The sequence below is a fragment of the Zea mays genome, chromosome 1, assembly GCF_902167145.1.
Source record: "Zea mays cultivar B73 chromosome 1, Zm-B73-REFERENCE-NAM-5.0, whole genome shotgun sequence".
In the NCBI taxonomy this organism is placed as follows: Eukaryota; Viridiplantae; Streptophyta; class Magnoliopsida; order Poales; family Poaceae; genus Zea; species Zea mays.
The window spans coordinates 296,045,920-296,062,004 of record NC_050096.1 but is presented as its reverse complement, the minus strand read 5'-3'; the positions used below and the strand labels follow the sequence as shown (position 1 = coordinate 296,062,004).

The 16,085-nt window shown below is 43.3% G+C and overlaps 1 protein-coding gene across 1 annotated transcript; it reads right to left on the bottom strand.

Moving 5' to 3' along the window:
• Positions 1 to 7,238: 7,238 nt before the first annotated feature.
• LOC100382147 (Cactin) lies at positions 7,239 to 14,769 on the bottom strand. The gene is made up of 13 exons (NM_001174907.1): positions 14,445 to 14,769; positions 14,246 to 14,337; positions 12,580 to 12,676; positions 12,031 to 12,102; positions 11,858 to 11,920; positions 11,634 to 11,774; positions 11,339 to 11,434; positions 9,715 to 9,999; positions 9,148 to 9,286; positions 8,925 to 9,067; positions 8,318 to 8,491; positions 7,622 to 7,888; positions 7,239 to 7,535 (listed from the first exon to the last, which is right to left on the bottom strand). The coding sequence occupies exons 1-13, from the start codon at positions 14,757 to 14,759 to the stop codon at positions 7,416 to 7,418; spliced, it is 2,004 nt and encodes a 667-aa protein (NP_001168378.1). The 5' UTR covers positions 14,760 to 14,769; the 3' UTR covers positions 7,239 to 7,415.
• Between the last annotated feature and the right edge of the window lie 1,316 nt (positions 14,770 to 16,085).

Sequence of the window (16,085 nt, the reverse complement as noted above, 5' to 3'; positions counted from 1 at the left end):
TAATCGCCTAGAGGGGGGTGAATAGGGCGAAACTGAAATTTACAAATATAAACACAACTATAAGTCGGGTTAGCGTTAGAAATATAAACGAGTCCGCGAGGGAGGGCGCAAAACAAATTGCAAGCAAATGAGGAGTGTGACACGCGGATTTGTTTTACCGAGGTTCGGTTCTTGCAAACCTACTCCCCATTGAGGAGGCCACAAAGGCCGGGTCTTTTTCAACCCTTCCCTCTCTCAAACGGTCCCTCGGACCGAGTGAGCTTTCTCTTCTCAATCGAACGGGAACAAACTTCCCCGCAAGGACCACCACACAATTGGTGTCTCTTGCCTTGGTTACAATTGAGTTGAACGTAAGAAAGATTGAAAGAAAGCACGATTGCAAAAGCCAAGCGACAAGAGCGACAAATAACACACGGATCACTTTCTCTCTCAAGTCACTAATCACTAATGATCTCTTTTCTCAATTGTGAAACTTGGAGAGATGGAGGCTTTGAATGTGTCTTGGAATGGATTGCTAGCTCTTGTATTGAATGTTGAAGGTTGGAATGCTTGGATGAAGTGAATGGAGGTGGTTGGGGTTGTATTTATAGCCACCAACCACTTCCTAGCCGTTACTCCATTCTGCTGAGCGCGGACGGTCCGCCCGCCAGGTCCGGACGGTCCGCCCCTGTAGATCAACGGCTGAAAATGCAACGGTCAGTAGTAACGGCTATATCAACGGCTATATTGCATTTAATGCGTCGTCAGATGTCAGACAGACCCAGTCGCGGACGGTCCGGTCGTGCACCCCGTACGGTCCGCGAGGCCGCTATAATTCATTCTTCCGAACCCGTCACCTTCGGGTTTTTCGGATCCTTGCCTACCGGACGGTCCGCGCCTGAGGCCGAACGGTCCGAGCGAGGTCTCAGACGGTCCGCGCTTATCCTCCGGACGGTCCATAGTGCAGACTCGGATTTTTGCATTGGTTCTGTCTGAGGGTCATCCTGGTGTTGCGGACGGTCCGCCGCAAGGGCCCGGACGGTCCGCGCTTGGTCTGTTTTTCCAAAAAGCTTCTCCTGTCCGGAATAATCTACGGTATTCCGGACAGTCGATTTAGTATAGTTGTAGATGAACCTTTGACACCTGTAGAACATATAATCTAGAGCAAACTAGTTAGTCCAATTATTTGTGTTGGGCAATTCAACCACCAAAATCAATTAGGAAGTAGGTGTAAGCTTAATTCCCTTTCACACGACATCACACTAGCAGGGTGCCAAGATCTCTCCGGCTGCCACATTGGCATGTACTTAGGGCGCTAGCTCTCCCTCCGCTAGACACGTAGCACTCTGCTACATCCCCATTGTACACCTGGATCCTCTCCTTACGCCTATAAAAGGAAGGACCAGGGCCTTCTTAGAAAAGGTTGGCCGCGCGGGGACGAGGACGGGACAGGCGCTCTCTTGGGGCCGCTCGCTTCCCTCACCCGCGTGGACGCTTGTAACCCCCTACTGCAAGCGCACCCGACCTGGGCGCGGGACGAACACGAAGGCCGCGGGATTTCCACCTCTCTCACGCCCGTCTCCGGCCACCTCGCTTCCCCCCTTCGCGCTCGCCCACGCGCTCGACCCATCTGGGCTGGGGCACGCGACACACTCACTCGTCGGCTTAGGGACCCCCCGGTCTCGAGACGCCGACAGTTGGCGCGCCAGGTAGGGGGCTGCTGCGTGCTGACGAACAGCTTCCCGTCAAGCTCCAGATGGGCAGTCTCCAGCAACCTCTCCGGCCCGGGACGGTGCTCCGTTTCGGGAGTCTTGAGTTCATGTCCTTCGACGGCAGCTACGACATGATACTCCTTCCACCGCCGCGCGACAACGACAATGGCGGCCGACAACCCGCCCGCCGGCGGCGGAATCGACGATGTCTTCCCCGCGTGGTGGAAGAACAACATTCGGGCTTGCCCCGTCCTCTCCCCCGCCAACGGAGGAGGAGGCGGGGCAACCAAGGCCAAGCGGGAGGCCGCGCTTCGTCGGCTGTCGAGCGAATCGACGTCCCCAGCGCCCCAAACGGGGGGCGCGTCGGGCGTCGACCTCACGTTTGAGACGAAGGCGAGCGCCGTCCCCCCGCGACACACCAATCCCGAGCAAGTGGACGACGCCAGCGCGCTCGCGGAGGGCTTGCAGGACGTCGCCCTCGTACCTAAGACGACGGTGCAATCAGTCCCCGACGTGACTATGTCGCTCCTCGTCGACCAAAAGGTACTGACTGATCCCCATCCTACGTCATTTCGACTCGGCCTCAACCCGCCTAGCGACCTCGCTTTGGCGGGCGCTCTCGTTGAGGCGAGTGCAACCCCTCTGGGGTTTCGTATGCGGTCGCCTTGGGACCGATTGACGGACGTCTCGACCTACGGGCCCTCTGGGTCCGAGGAAGATGACGATCCCAGCATCTGTTGGGATTTCTCTGGATTTGGCAACCCCAGTGCCATGCGGGACTTTATGACCGCATGTGACTACTGCCTCTCCGACTGTTCCGACAGTAGCCGCAGCCTTGACGACGAGGACTGCGGCCCAAGCCGCGAATGTTTCCACGTCGAGCTAGGGGATCCCTCCGAAGGCAACCATCTCGGCATGCCGGAGGACGGTGATCTCCCTAGGCCGGTGCCTCGCGCTGACATCCCGCGGGAGCTAGCTGTGGTCCCCGTTCCGGCGGGGGGTCACGACCCACAGCTCGAGCAAGTCCGCGGGGCGCAGGCCAGGCTCGACGAGCTAGCTCTCCCTCCGCTAGACACGTAGCACTCTGCTACATCCCCATTGTACACCTGGATCCTCTCCTTACGCCTATAAAAGGAAGGACCAGGGCCTTCTTAGAAAAGGTTGGCCGCGCGGGGACGAGGACGGGACAGGCGCTCTCTTGGGGCCGCTCGCTTCCCTCACCCGCGTGGACGCTTGTAACCCCCTACTGCAAGCGCACCCGACCTGGGCGCGGGACAAACACGAAGGCCGCGGGATTTCCACCTCTCTCACGCCCGTCTCCGGCCACCTCGCTTCCCCCCTTCGCGCTCGCCCACGCGCTCGACCCATCTGGGCTGGGGCACGCGGCACACTCACTCGTCGGCTTAGGGACCCCCCGGTCTCGAGACGCCGACATCGCTCGACTCGACTCGTTAGCAGATCGGCTCATTTGCATTTTGTAACGAGCTGAGCCGGCCTTTTAGCTTGGTTCGTTAATGAGCTGGCTTGAGTCAGCTTGTGAGCAACTCGCGAGCTAGGTGAGCTAAGCCAGCAACCCATAAGCCCACACAGCTTGAAAATCCCAAGAAGATTCCTTAAGACGGCTAGACATACAAATTATTTTCATCGGGCAAAACCATGAGTTCGTAGACTGTGACCCTACGACTGATGACAGCGACTATGCTGCGAGAGCAACGGCTCCTGAGTCTCGGCGACTGCGCTGCAACCTCCCGTCTCCGAGTCCCAACAAATCATCATTGAAACAATGTGTGGTGCCAAGCAGCTAGTAGGTATTCAACATTTTACTTGTTTATTATAGAACTATATATTGAATTTCGAATAAATAGGTCCTCCTTTGATGTTGGTGTTTATCTAACAAGTTTAAGAGAGAGTACCATTGGATGTTTAGAGTGTCTGTTTCCATGCTAGCTTCAAAATTGTCTCTTGGTGACTTTTTTAATTGGAGTGATAATTGATGTGTCTAAGTCCATAGACTATGAGCCTACGATGGATTATTGCATTTGATGTGTAATGTCGATATGTGGGAATGTCACATGTGGTTGCATACTTGCATTGTATATTAATATTTTGGATTTATGGACTGTTGCTTATACTGGACATGGATATATGGAATGAAAGTGTTAAACTATGAACTATGGAAGTGCTTAAATATTTAGTTCTATATTTTACAATGTATGCTACCGTTACATATATGTTGTTATACACTTCTATGCTTATATGTATATGAATTCATGTCTTTTGTTGGTATGAATCACGAGCTTATCGAGCTAGCTCGAGCTGGCTAACGAGCCGAGCTAAGTCAATTTTTTGGCTCGTTGTTGTAATGAGCCGAGTCGAGCTAGCTCGTTACACGAGCCGAGCCAAAACGAGCCGAACTGGCTTATTATCCAGCCCTAATTGGGACGAGTAATAGAGTATCCAAACAAAGGCTAAGTGATCTTGTTATCCTATTACGGTTTCTACCAAGCAACGATGGGTAACTAAAACTTTAGGATATGTTTAAAACGCAAAAAGTTTATATGAATCATGTATAAACAAAAAACCTATGTTTCAAATAAGCCCTAGAGGCTAGGGACGTGTAGAAGGTGTCTTTCCATAGTCTAGTTTGGAAACCACTTGTTTATTTCGGAAGTCCCACAAACTAAGAAGTGGTTTGTGAGTTTTAATAATAGATGTTTTCAAATTGTAAATTGCTCGATTTAATTTGAACGTGCCAAAAGTTCTGCCAAATATTTCCTTTATTGTCAAATTTTAAAACTAATTTACTAAACTAGCATTTATATAAATTTTAATTTTAAGGTATGTTATTCTTAGCCCTCTTTGAGCTTTAGGCACGATAAAATTTTTAAGACCTTTCAAACATTTAAAATATAGACACTATAAACATGGCTAAACTATTAAGCATAGAATTCAATACTACGAACCAACTTTAATGCGATGAACCAACACTCATGAGACAACCTTAGCCTGTTCGGACTCTCCGCAACAAGGACATAAGTTGTCGGCAAGCAACAGAACCTCGAAGATAAATAGTGTCATCTCTTTCCTTATGTGGTTTGTATTTCAAACTATTCTTGTAATTACATTTATTTGTTGTATCATACTAGATCATCTATTCTTTGTGTAATTAGTGTTTAAGTTGTATATCTTGTTTAGTGAGTAGCTTGTCCTCTTCATACATATATTTCACTAGTTTGATTAAGAGATATCCTAAGAGCAAAACTAGAGCAAGTCAATGCTTTCGTGTATACAAACATCTAGGCTCTAGATATAATTGTAAGTTTTTTAGAGTATTTTTATAGGCTATTCACATCGCTTTAGCCATCTAGATCCTACCACAAGGTCTTGGGGCACTCTGGACCGGGAAGCTCATTGCTCAGACGAGGTCGAGGGGTTATAAACTTAATTAGGGCTTGTTCGGTTATTCCCGATACACATGGATTGGATGGGATTGGAAAAAATTGTAAAGAAGTTTGAGTTGTTTGGGATTCAAACCCATCCAATCCCGCTCAATCCATATGGATTGAGAGCTAACCGAACAAGGCCTTATATGGCTAGGTTTCCCGTGCATCCTAGATGCCCCCAGAGTGTAACGACCCAAAAGTAGAGGCCCTAGGGGTAGAATGATCTCGATGGAGATGTCCCCAAGGTAGGACAATCATGGACAAGACGACCTCAGTGCCATATACGCCCATACTTAGGACAATCGTTTGATATTGGGTAGTTAGGATAAGGATTCTATCCGTCGAATTAAATGTGAACAACATTGTGGCAAACAAAGTGCACTATAGTCATGCAAGACGATATAGGCGTACCCGAGGCCATTGTACAATGTGTGACATCGTCTATATAGCCACAACAATGAAAACATATGTACTCGAGGCTAATATGTGGTATCTGCCACTGTCTCTATTGCCACACATGGATGTACTAATGTATCAGCAGGTATTATAAAGTACAAGTTGGTACACCTTTCACCAACTACGACATACTAAACCTTGTGAACTTCAGTACATGCCACCATGACAGGGCATATCAACCTATGTGACATGATGAGCTCAGCAATGTGGCACGATCAGGCGTGCACCATGCAGTCATGTATGTATCCTCCTCCCTTGAGCTTCCATGTGCCAGTAGCCTAGATGTAGCGTGTAATCTTCTTCGTCTTCGTGTGTTTGTTAATCCACCATACACGAGGACGTAGGATATTACATATTTGTGGCATGAACCTTTATAATCTCCCATGTGCTGGTAGCTTGTCAGTATCTAGAATTAGCGTGCCTCAAGTCTACGTCTCTTGGATTATCCTCTTATTCATCAACTCTCTCAAATCTCAAGTACCTAGGGTATTTGGTATCGTTAAGCGAGTTCAACTGTCTCGAATACTTAGGATGACTTCATATCGTTATGCAACTTCAAATCTCTCGAGTACCTAGGGTACCTTGGTATCGTTAAGCAACGACAAAATCAATGCAAGTACTCTAGGTGTTCTTCCGGTTCACATATTTGTAATGTGAACGATAACTGATAAAGTTAAACAACGTTTATTTAAGTCCAATCGTAATCAGATATCACACTAGAAACTGATAACGACATATTCAAATCTATTACCACTGGTACTCGAGTGTGAATCATTAACATTATTATTTGCGTTATATTTTGTGAACCAAACAACATCCTAGTTTTTTATGCTCTTGCATGCTTTGTGTTTGATCAGTCTACTTTGCTGCTTAGTGTGGCTGACATGTTATTTTCCGGAGATATTGAGATGACGTATTTTCCCAGCCATTTTGGTGAGATCCTTGCAGAAATCACTTGCTTCATCTAGTGGTTAGTGGCTCGGACGTTTGACTTCCAAATGAGTCCGTAGAACCAAACGGATATGCGCTGATAGCAACTATGAGTTGCGAAATAGCAACCTCTCTTCATTGTTGTTTCTGGTTTGTACCTGATGGAGAAGGGATTGGGTAGAGCTTTACGCTTCGCTGTTTGGTCATGGTTTTGTATCGGCTACATTACAGGATGTTTCTGTAGTATTGTTCCTGGATGCAGCATAACCTTTCATTGTTGATATGGCCACTGGCCAGCCATGGCTTTTGGTTTGCTTCCATGATTGCATCGAAATTAAACACAATTGATGCATATAAGGGTGGGAGCGCTCTATGGTCGGTTGGGTTTAAGATCCACCCGTTTAAACTTTGCAAAAATCATCCAACCAAATCACTCACACACTTATAACCTCCACTAAATCTAACAAACAAATTACACATAAACTTAAAAGCCATTAAAACCAACGGTTTAAATTAGTGGATGACTTCCTCTCCCTTTTTAAATCCAATAGACTATTATTTGAATCATCCCTTATCACTCTTCTCCAGCGACCCCGCCACCCCTCCTCTTACTCGTGTTGCCACCGCCATCAACCCCTCTCATTACCGAGATCTTAGCGTTAGCACAGACTACATGCTAGTTTGTTAGAAAACTATCAGCTTGCTATGCTGTATTATTGTACAACCTCAAAAAAGGGGGGAATCAGTCAGTAAAACCAAAAAGTGTGTTCCCATTTAGCATAGTACCTAATTATACTGAAGATACATACTCGACTGGTATCCATGCCACAGCATACAGCAGAATCATGACGCACCAGTCCAATCGATCCAGTTTTCCCCTGCCTCTTGAGCCATTTCAGCGCCTGTAACGGTAACGCTTGAAGTTGAAATAGAGATGGAGAATCCCACGCTCAAAAGTACACTTGAACCCCTTCTTGTGTGAGTATTCCCACTCCTTGTTCACAATACGGAAAGCCTGTGGAACAAAACAAAGTGAAAATACCGCCCATGGATAAGGCCACAGAAGAATAGAACAAAACATTGTAAGGCACAAACGCTTACAATATCCTCGTATGGAGGTCCAGCGTGAAATCTTATGAAGCAAGTCTCTCCGGCGCTTCCATCTTTCTCTATACTGTATGTTGGTGCTTTCGATTTGTCCACAAGATCAGGGTAAAATATATTGAACTTGTAGCCTTGGACAATTTTCGGTGGTGGGTTATCATGGTCATAATGAGTCTGGTTGTATTTATTCCATTCATATCCAGTGTGCACCCGATTGAAGTACTTGGGCTTTCTTGGTCGATACTTGTCGTGCCACCAGTACACCTGCAAGTATATTGAACAAGCAATATGCCATCAGAAACTAGCTGAGTTCACATGCAGTACGATGCACCAAAGTTGCTAAGTAATGCTTCTTGTGTGTAAGCTTGTTACCATGCATGGTATCAAACTCAAATATGGCATTAGACCTATATTAAACTGTCAAAATATACTCAACTATAAATTACATGAGTCAACAGATTATTTGAAAATTTTGGTGTAGCTTATGGTATGTTATATATGGTGCAGATAATCATCGATCCTTCTGGATCGACAGTAAAAAAATTGTCACAGTTATGCCATATCCCTGTTGAGTTCTGAAAACTCTCCCACTAATTCAGTATCAAAGGCAGAATATTGGACAACATAGATATACAACTATTGTCATGTTGCCATGCTAAAAATGCAATGGGATCAAAGAAAAATGATCCAAACCTGTGAATCAAGGTTCACTTCAGCACCGGCACCAAATACTGCATCTCCTTCCTCCATAGCTCCCATTGTTTTTATGGCCTTCATCTCCATCTCATCAGGTACTCTTGCCTTTGTTTTCATGGCTTCCTGAACTTTTCTTTGATGCTCCAAAACTACAGCTTCACGTTTTCGGTCCTGGAAATTATTATATAAAAGCATTAAGTATGAATTGTCACCCTCATCCTAATTATCTAATCAACTCATAAAATGAATCCTAATAACTTGTTCGTAAGAAAAACATTCACTCATTGTGTTTGTATATGAACACTTGAAAGCCCTCAAATTTAAGCCCTCTCTTAGGGTAAAAATGATGGGAGCTAAATGAATCAATGAAGGAGATGCAGGGAGGCCTGCAGCAGTTTGAAAGGTTGTCCTAATGAAAAAAATATCAGTAGAACTTTTTGTCCTAATATTGTTGGTTAGCCTACTTTGTTGCATAAATTGGAGTCTGGTTACTAATGATCTGTACTTGACAATTAAACTACTCAGTTAACTGCATTTCAGCAAATAACTATTACAGTTCCAATCACGTTTCTATTTTAATAAGAAATAAAAAACAGGACTCTACCAGCTCAGCTTTGTCCTCTTCAGGATCAATTGCATCTTCATCTTCATTGCCATGCATTAGCTGTGGAGAAAAGGATCCATCTGCCTCTTCAAATTCGTTATCTGTCTGCTGAGGCATAGGCTCAGGTGAATATCGTTTATCATCTACAAATAGAACATATATCAGAAATCACTTCATTATCTTGGGAACATAGTTGATTGAGTAATCATAAAAGAAGGTCAACCTTCGTCCTCATGCATTTCATCCTCCAGTTTATTATCAACTTCTTTCTCAGAATCCACATCCTGTTCAGCAGCACCAGGATGCTCCAATCGATGTAAATGCTTCCTTAGGATAGAAGCATGTATCTCCCTCAGGCAAGCCTGTGGTGCAAACAAGCATTTTTTGTAAGCATAAACTGCAAAATCATTATACAAAAGTTCAATTCGATATCACAACTAGATTATAAAGGATAACTGTACTAAGCGGTAGGCCTGTAAAAGAAGTTCAGATCATGCTACTGCACCACACGCTACCAACTAACCAGTGGTGGCAAAGTACGGAAGCTCAATTCAATAGCACAGCTCTAGAATATAGAGGATCAATGTAGCAAGCCTGTAAAAGAAGTTCAGATCATGCTACTGCGCCAAAGGTTACCAACCAACCAGTGGTGGCAAAGTAACGCCTTTTGTCTAATACTGAGAGGTCTAGTCAATATACCCATGCATCCTTTTACTAGTTAATACTTAATAGAGATAAGAGAATGTATAACAGTATGAACGGATTGGTATTTGCAGACCCACTGGCATACCTTTGCTTTGTAAATATGAAGCCGTTTCAGAATAGCCTCCCAGTATTCAACAACTTTCGCAGTTCCAGAGCGCATTTGGGACTCAATTTGACTTTGCATATCTTCAAGCTCTGTGGAAGTTTTACCATCCAGGAGACTTTTTACATCCCCCTCAATACTTGCATGCAAACCTCTCTCTTCTGCAAGAACCTCAGGTGGTGGTTCCTCACCACGGACCCTAGCCCGATCTAGGGCATCTCTTTTCCGAGCCTCACCTAGCTCCCATTCACATACCACCATGAGTGCCTGAAATTTTTTCAGATCAACATAGACATATGCATTAGCATTCTTGCTAATCATTATGGACAAGTTTTTCCTTATAGCAGCTATACCAAGTTTCCACTCATACTAGAGACCATTGTTTTCAGATCATCCGACTAATTGCGATTAGTCACGATTAGTTGGGCTGATCGGTACTCTGGGTTCGATTAGGGTGCTCGATTCGATCAGGTGAGCTGATCGTCCATATCGTCCGATTAGTCGGCGATATGGAGCGATTAATCGGGCTGATAAGCGATCAGTCGATTACTCTGAGACCTATGTTAGGAGTAGGAAGCGCCAAAACGTTGCAGCAGCTCAGGAATTGTAGCAAGAAGATGGCAGTGATAGTCACAACGAAAATGATCATCAAGAGCCAACTCAAAATGATCAAGATGCTGCAGAAAAGGCAATGGATGATGAAGAAGAATCTGGAGCTGCTGGTCATCAATTCAAGCTGGATTATCTCATATAGGTGTTGCCTTGTTGCTTGTTGGTCATGGTCTTGTAAGTTCTAGACTTGCAGTTTCATAGTTCCATATAGACTTGCTGGTGCTATTTTCAACTTTTCATACTGCTGCTTTGTTAGTGAATGGTGATCATTTTAGGCTTGATGCAGCATCTTAGTCATATAGTCTAATCTCTTTATTGAGTTTATTCTAAGTATAGTTTATGTCTATACTCTATAGTCTATACCCTATACTATTTATATATATGTCCTGGAAATATGCAGGACGACCAGGTGGATGATTAGGGTCGATCAGGGGTGACTAAGTGCCCTGATCGTCGCCTAATCGCGACTAATCGGCTGATCACCCAGTCAGAACGATCAGGCGATCTGAAAACACTGCTTGAGACTAAACATAAAACTTGGTACAGCTTTGTAAGGAAATGAGAGGAAATTATATATACGAAGGTAGAGATATATTATCATGAGAAGCTAAAGCATTTTTCCTAATAAAATGAAATCTATTATAGGAAAATGGAAGCTACTGTCAGTTTTGTATCTCACCACAAACCCTACTTAGGAGTACATTGTTCCATACTTAGCATTTTCAACATAAAAAATACACATTTTATACATGTCGCTCACGGTTATTCAGGAAGAAGCTAACATTGTCATGTATAGGAAAATGGAAGCTACTGTCAGTTTTGTATCCCACCACAATCCCTAGTTAGGAGTACACTGTTCCATACTTAGCATTTTCAACATAAAAACACACATTTTATACATGTCGCTCACGGTTATCAGGAAGAAGGTAACATTGTCATGCATCTTAATGCCAACAAGTTATTCAGGAAAAAGGTGAAAGAAAATGACATGTACCTCCCAGTACTTAACATTTGTTTGGCTTTCCCTGTCCAGATCAAGATGCATCTTAATGTCATCACATAGCTCTTCCATTTCTTTCACTGTTAATCCCTGATATTTTGCAAAATATACATATATTTCAGGAAGTGCAAAGTTATAAAATGCATTTGAATGTACTGTTCAATGATGTCAGAATATACAATAGCTGACTTCAAGAAACGTACAGAAAATTACACAGGTACATGCTGCTGGGACAGCTCTTTTTCTCAGTTGAATTACAATTGAATAAGGATGAGCAAAGGATGCTCACCTTGAACACCAGATAAGGCTCATTTAACTCAATGTCAAATTCATCTGAGAAACTAAGATTCTTAAGGAGAACATCAATAGGCTTTGTACGCCCCTCCCGCAACCTGATCTCAGACCTGACCTTGCTTTGGTCAAAATGAAACTGCACTCCAAAATGAGAAATGCTAGTTAAATAACAATTCCATATTAACTCCAACACAAAATGTCAGGTTTTAAGATATTAACCTCTTCCTCCTTCTTCTCCCAGTCTTGAAACTCTGCACGTGCTCTTTCTCTAGCTATTAACGCCTTCAAAATGATAGACATAAACTTATGGAATTATTGTAAAAGAGATTCAAAATGATAGACATAAACTTATGGAATTATTGTAAAAGAGATTACGATCGTCAAATACAAACCATTTCCTCTTCGTGCTGTGCCTTTTCAATAGCTCTTTCTTCCCTTCTTTTCTTAACCTTCTCTATTTCAGCCTACATTTGTCAGAGCAAATATAACAATTAGGTGCACTAAGAAAAACATAATCTTCAACTTTCTTTTGGAAGACCAAACAATTTTTTTTTCCTGGCTACCAAAATGTACAGTACACTACATGACAAAAGGACAGGACAGACCCAGTGTTGGCGGCTCCCACATGAGTAGGGTCTAGGGAAGGAATAGCCAAGGCAAGCCTTACCTCTGCATTTTGCAGAGAGGCTGCATCAAACTCAGGACCTTTGGCTTAGTGGAAAGTCATCTCACCACTGCGCCAGGCCTGTCTTGCTACATGACAAAAGCATAGATAAAAATAAAAAATACATATGAAGCTATGAACCTTATTAATTCATTGGAAGTAAACCTCCAAGTAAGAAGGTATGATAACTATGCTATGTTTAAAGTTCCAAGTAATAAATAATGGAAATAGATATAGAGAGCTACTCCATAAATTCATGTTTCGTAGTAGATAGTACCATTCTTTCTAGCTGTTTCTTCTTCTCGGATTTGACAGAAAAGTCCACCTTCTGTCCCTGAGATACATCATGCTCTATCTTCTTTCGCCACACAAACCTGTAAAGGGACAAGATAGAGAGCATCCTTCTTTGAATATTGTTCTGTCACAATGAAAGCAGCTGTTCAAGCAATCTTATAGTGGAAATGCAAAAGGAAGGTGGCAAATAATCTGCGTGCTCAAGGAAGGCACCAACATGTTATTTTACTTGGCAACATGGGTGAACATTAGAAATCTTATCCCAAGGTAAGCATGCTATCAGAAGTGTGTGGCAAAATATGGTGTCTGAAAGGATATATATCAATAATTCAAGATTGAACAGTAAGATCTTGAGACACTAGTGAAAAAAGGAAAAAAAAATAATAATAAGGCAAATCCAAATGAACACCACAAGTCTAAAGATCCAAAACTGTGTTTAGAAGTAGCATAACCATCTTGAAAACAAAAAAGTACATAAGCCATTGAAACATCAAGGAAAATCCCCAAGGTCATGTAAGAAAATTATCATGGAAACAAACTTGGCAAAACTAGCCATTTAAAAAATTTATCATGATGGCTATAATAATAATGGATCCTTACTGGTTTGTGCATCACTAAGCTCCACTTTCATTTCTATGTTTTACAACAGCCTAAGTTAGTTCAATTCTTCATGAACTGTTCCCATAATAACCTAATTAGTCAACAAGCGATTTTTCCCTTGATCTATTAGCTGCAACCTAAATCAGCTTTGCTACTGGTAGCATTAAATATCATTACAATTTTATCATCAACGCCAATGCATAAACAGTATTTATGTTTTATGAACCAGTAAACCACCCCGATATATGCCCAGGTAAAATCATCTGGAACATGCCACTAGTTGCCACAAGAAATTAGTTTATCGATATAGAATTATTATAGGTGCCATTAGGATCATTATTTATTTGGATACAAGATGGGTAAAAGCATTAAGATGTTTGCCATTAGTTGTCACAAGAAGTTAGTCCTATTGATATAGTGCATATTTGGTTCAACTTTTTTCTGAGAATCTGGTTGTGAGGAGAATCTGAATACCGTGGGGCTTATGTGCGGAGGAAGATGAAGGGATCTATAGGGTTTAGGATCTAGGAAGCGACGAATTCCTCCCATCGCGATGACTTGGCGGATTCTGAATTCACGTTGATTTGTACAACTTTCACCAAAGTGATTCTCACAGAAGCGGGCTGAGAAGTGAAGCGTTGGTCTGCCAAAAGGCCAGAATCCGATTTAAAGCTGAAACAAACACTCCCATAGAACTACTATATGTGCCATTAGAAGCAGTATTTATTTGGATACAAGATGGGTAAGTAAGAGCATTAGGATGTTTGCGACGTTCTTATAGGTGACAATATCACAATAGTTGAATTAATTTTGTCAATGTACGACGTCCTGTACGATTTTCTCAGTCCTAGTTCTAGTATAAAATACCCCTACATTCCAACTCTCTGTAGGTTTCCCTCCCTTTGCTAGTTATTAGCTATTTTAGCGTTTTTTTTCCTCCCAGAAAGACTCTGGTCTGGGCAAATTCGAGCCCAAATACTTTCCCCAGACAACAAGAAGTACTGAACTTCTGCACGATTTCGTAGGAGTGGAGAAAAGAATTCACATACTTCTCTGTCAGGTTGGGATCACCAAAGGGGTTTGAATCGTTGGAGTAGCCTGAAACCGAATTCGCTTTCAGCTTCTTCGCCACCTTCTCTGCCTACACAACCAACAACAACAACGAGTCAGCAATTATAGCCCTGATCGTAACCCTAATCCCAACCCAATCAAACGGAAAGCCACCGCTTCAACAGCTCAATCTCATACCTTCTTCTGCGCCTTCTTCGCCATGTACTCAATGATCTGCTCCTCGGTGACATTCCGGCGCCTCCGGCCGCCGCTCCTCCCTCGGCGTCCGGAGTCCGACCTCGAATCCTCGCTCCCGCTGCCGCTCGCGTCGCTGGAGGTGGACGGAGTGTCCCTCCGGCGGCGGCTCCTATGGCGGTGGCGTCCACGGCTCCGTCGGGGGGAGCCGCTGTAATCGGAGGAGGCGGCGTCCGAGTCGGACGGGGACGGGCTGCGCCGCCGCCGCGACGACGACGACCGCTGCCGGCCCTCGCTGTCGCGGTGCCGCTTCGGCATGTCAGCGACGAGAGGGAAAGCCGCGCAGTCTCGTGGGCTGGTAAATTGTTTAGCGGATTAAGTGAGGTCAGTTATCCATGTTTATTGGTCTGGGCCGCAAGCAGTCCGTAGAAGGCCCATAGTGTTAAAGTTAGCACCTACTAAACTTTTGTTGAACTTTACAACATTTGACGGTTGTTTGGATACAGATGTTAAACTCCTAATTAATGCCCTACTAGTCAAGTGCCCGTGCGTTGCGACGGCACACAAATTATTCATGCACAATGATTACATAAAAACAAGTAACATATTATGGACCACAATCTTATAAAATATACAAATCAATTTACAATCAAACGTGAATATACATTAAAATTCATACTAAAAGGACAGGAATAACAAGTGAGCAAAAATTCTAAATCTTTGTTTTTATCATAAACTCGAGTATTTACAAATAAAATCACGTACATCTAAAGCCAACTAATCACGTACATCTCAAGACCTCGACGTACCGTGCGTTGCCACCGAGATAGCAGAAGAAGGTGTCGATGAGGTTGATCTCGTCGACGATGTCCAAAACCAATCCAATCTCCACACCAGGATCACGGTGCAAGCTTTTAAAAAGAACAGTTTCATATACTCAAAGGTTGACCTTCTAATGAAGCATTTAGTAAATAAGTACATCACAGAGTGAACTTTCCTAGGGATCAATTAATAGTATAGTATAACACTCTTTTGCTTCAGTATTTATGTTTGGTTGGTCCTTTAAATTAATATCATATTTACATGATTAATTTACATATTTTCAAACCATAAGGCATCGTTTATTCAGTTCGTGCCATGATAGACCAGTAGGGAATGCAGCAATTCAGAATTACGGCAAATTTCCAGGGAAACACTGTGCATATCTAACATCTAAGAATATACCTTCTGCCAATAATTTAAAGTAACAGACAAAGTAAGCACATTATGGGTCAATAACAACAAATAAAAACAAACGGAGGGAGTATCAGCTATCAGTAGTTTCAGCGCTTCCAATATCAACAAATATAACTCGTCGTACATTGTCGAAATGCAGTCCAATCAGCTTGCTGAGATATTACATCATTGAAGTCTCTAAAAGCGAGCTTTTTAAAACTGGTGCTTGGCCTATGATAGTATGTTTAGTGCGGATCACATTTTAGATACTGCATGGTTTTAGCTAAACATTGGTTTAGTTACTGTTTTTTTATCATATACTACTTTAACACTGGCTGTTAAATAATCTTTTCGTTTGGGCCTGTCTCAAATTTAGCATGCAGCGTTTAGTATTGAATAGGCTTTGCCCACAGTTTGTAGTCTTGATGG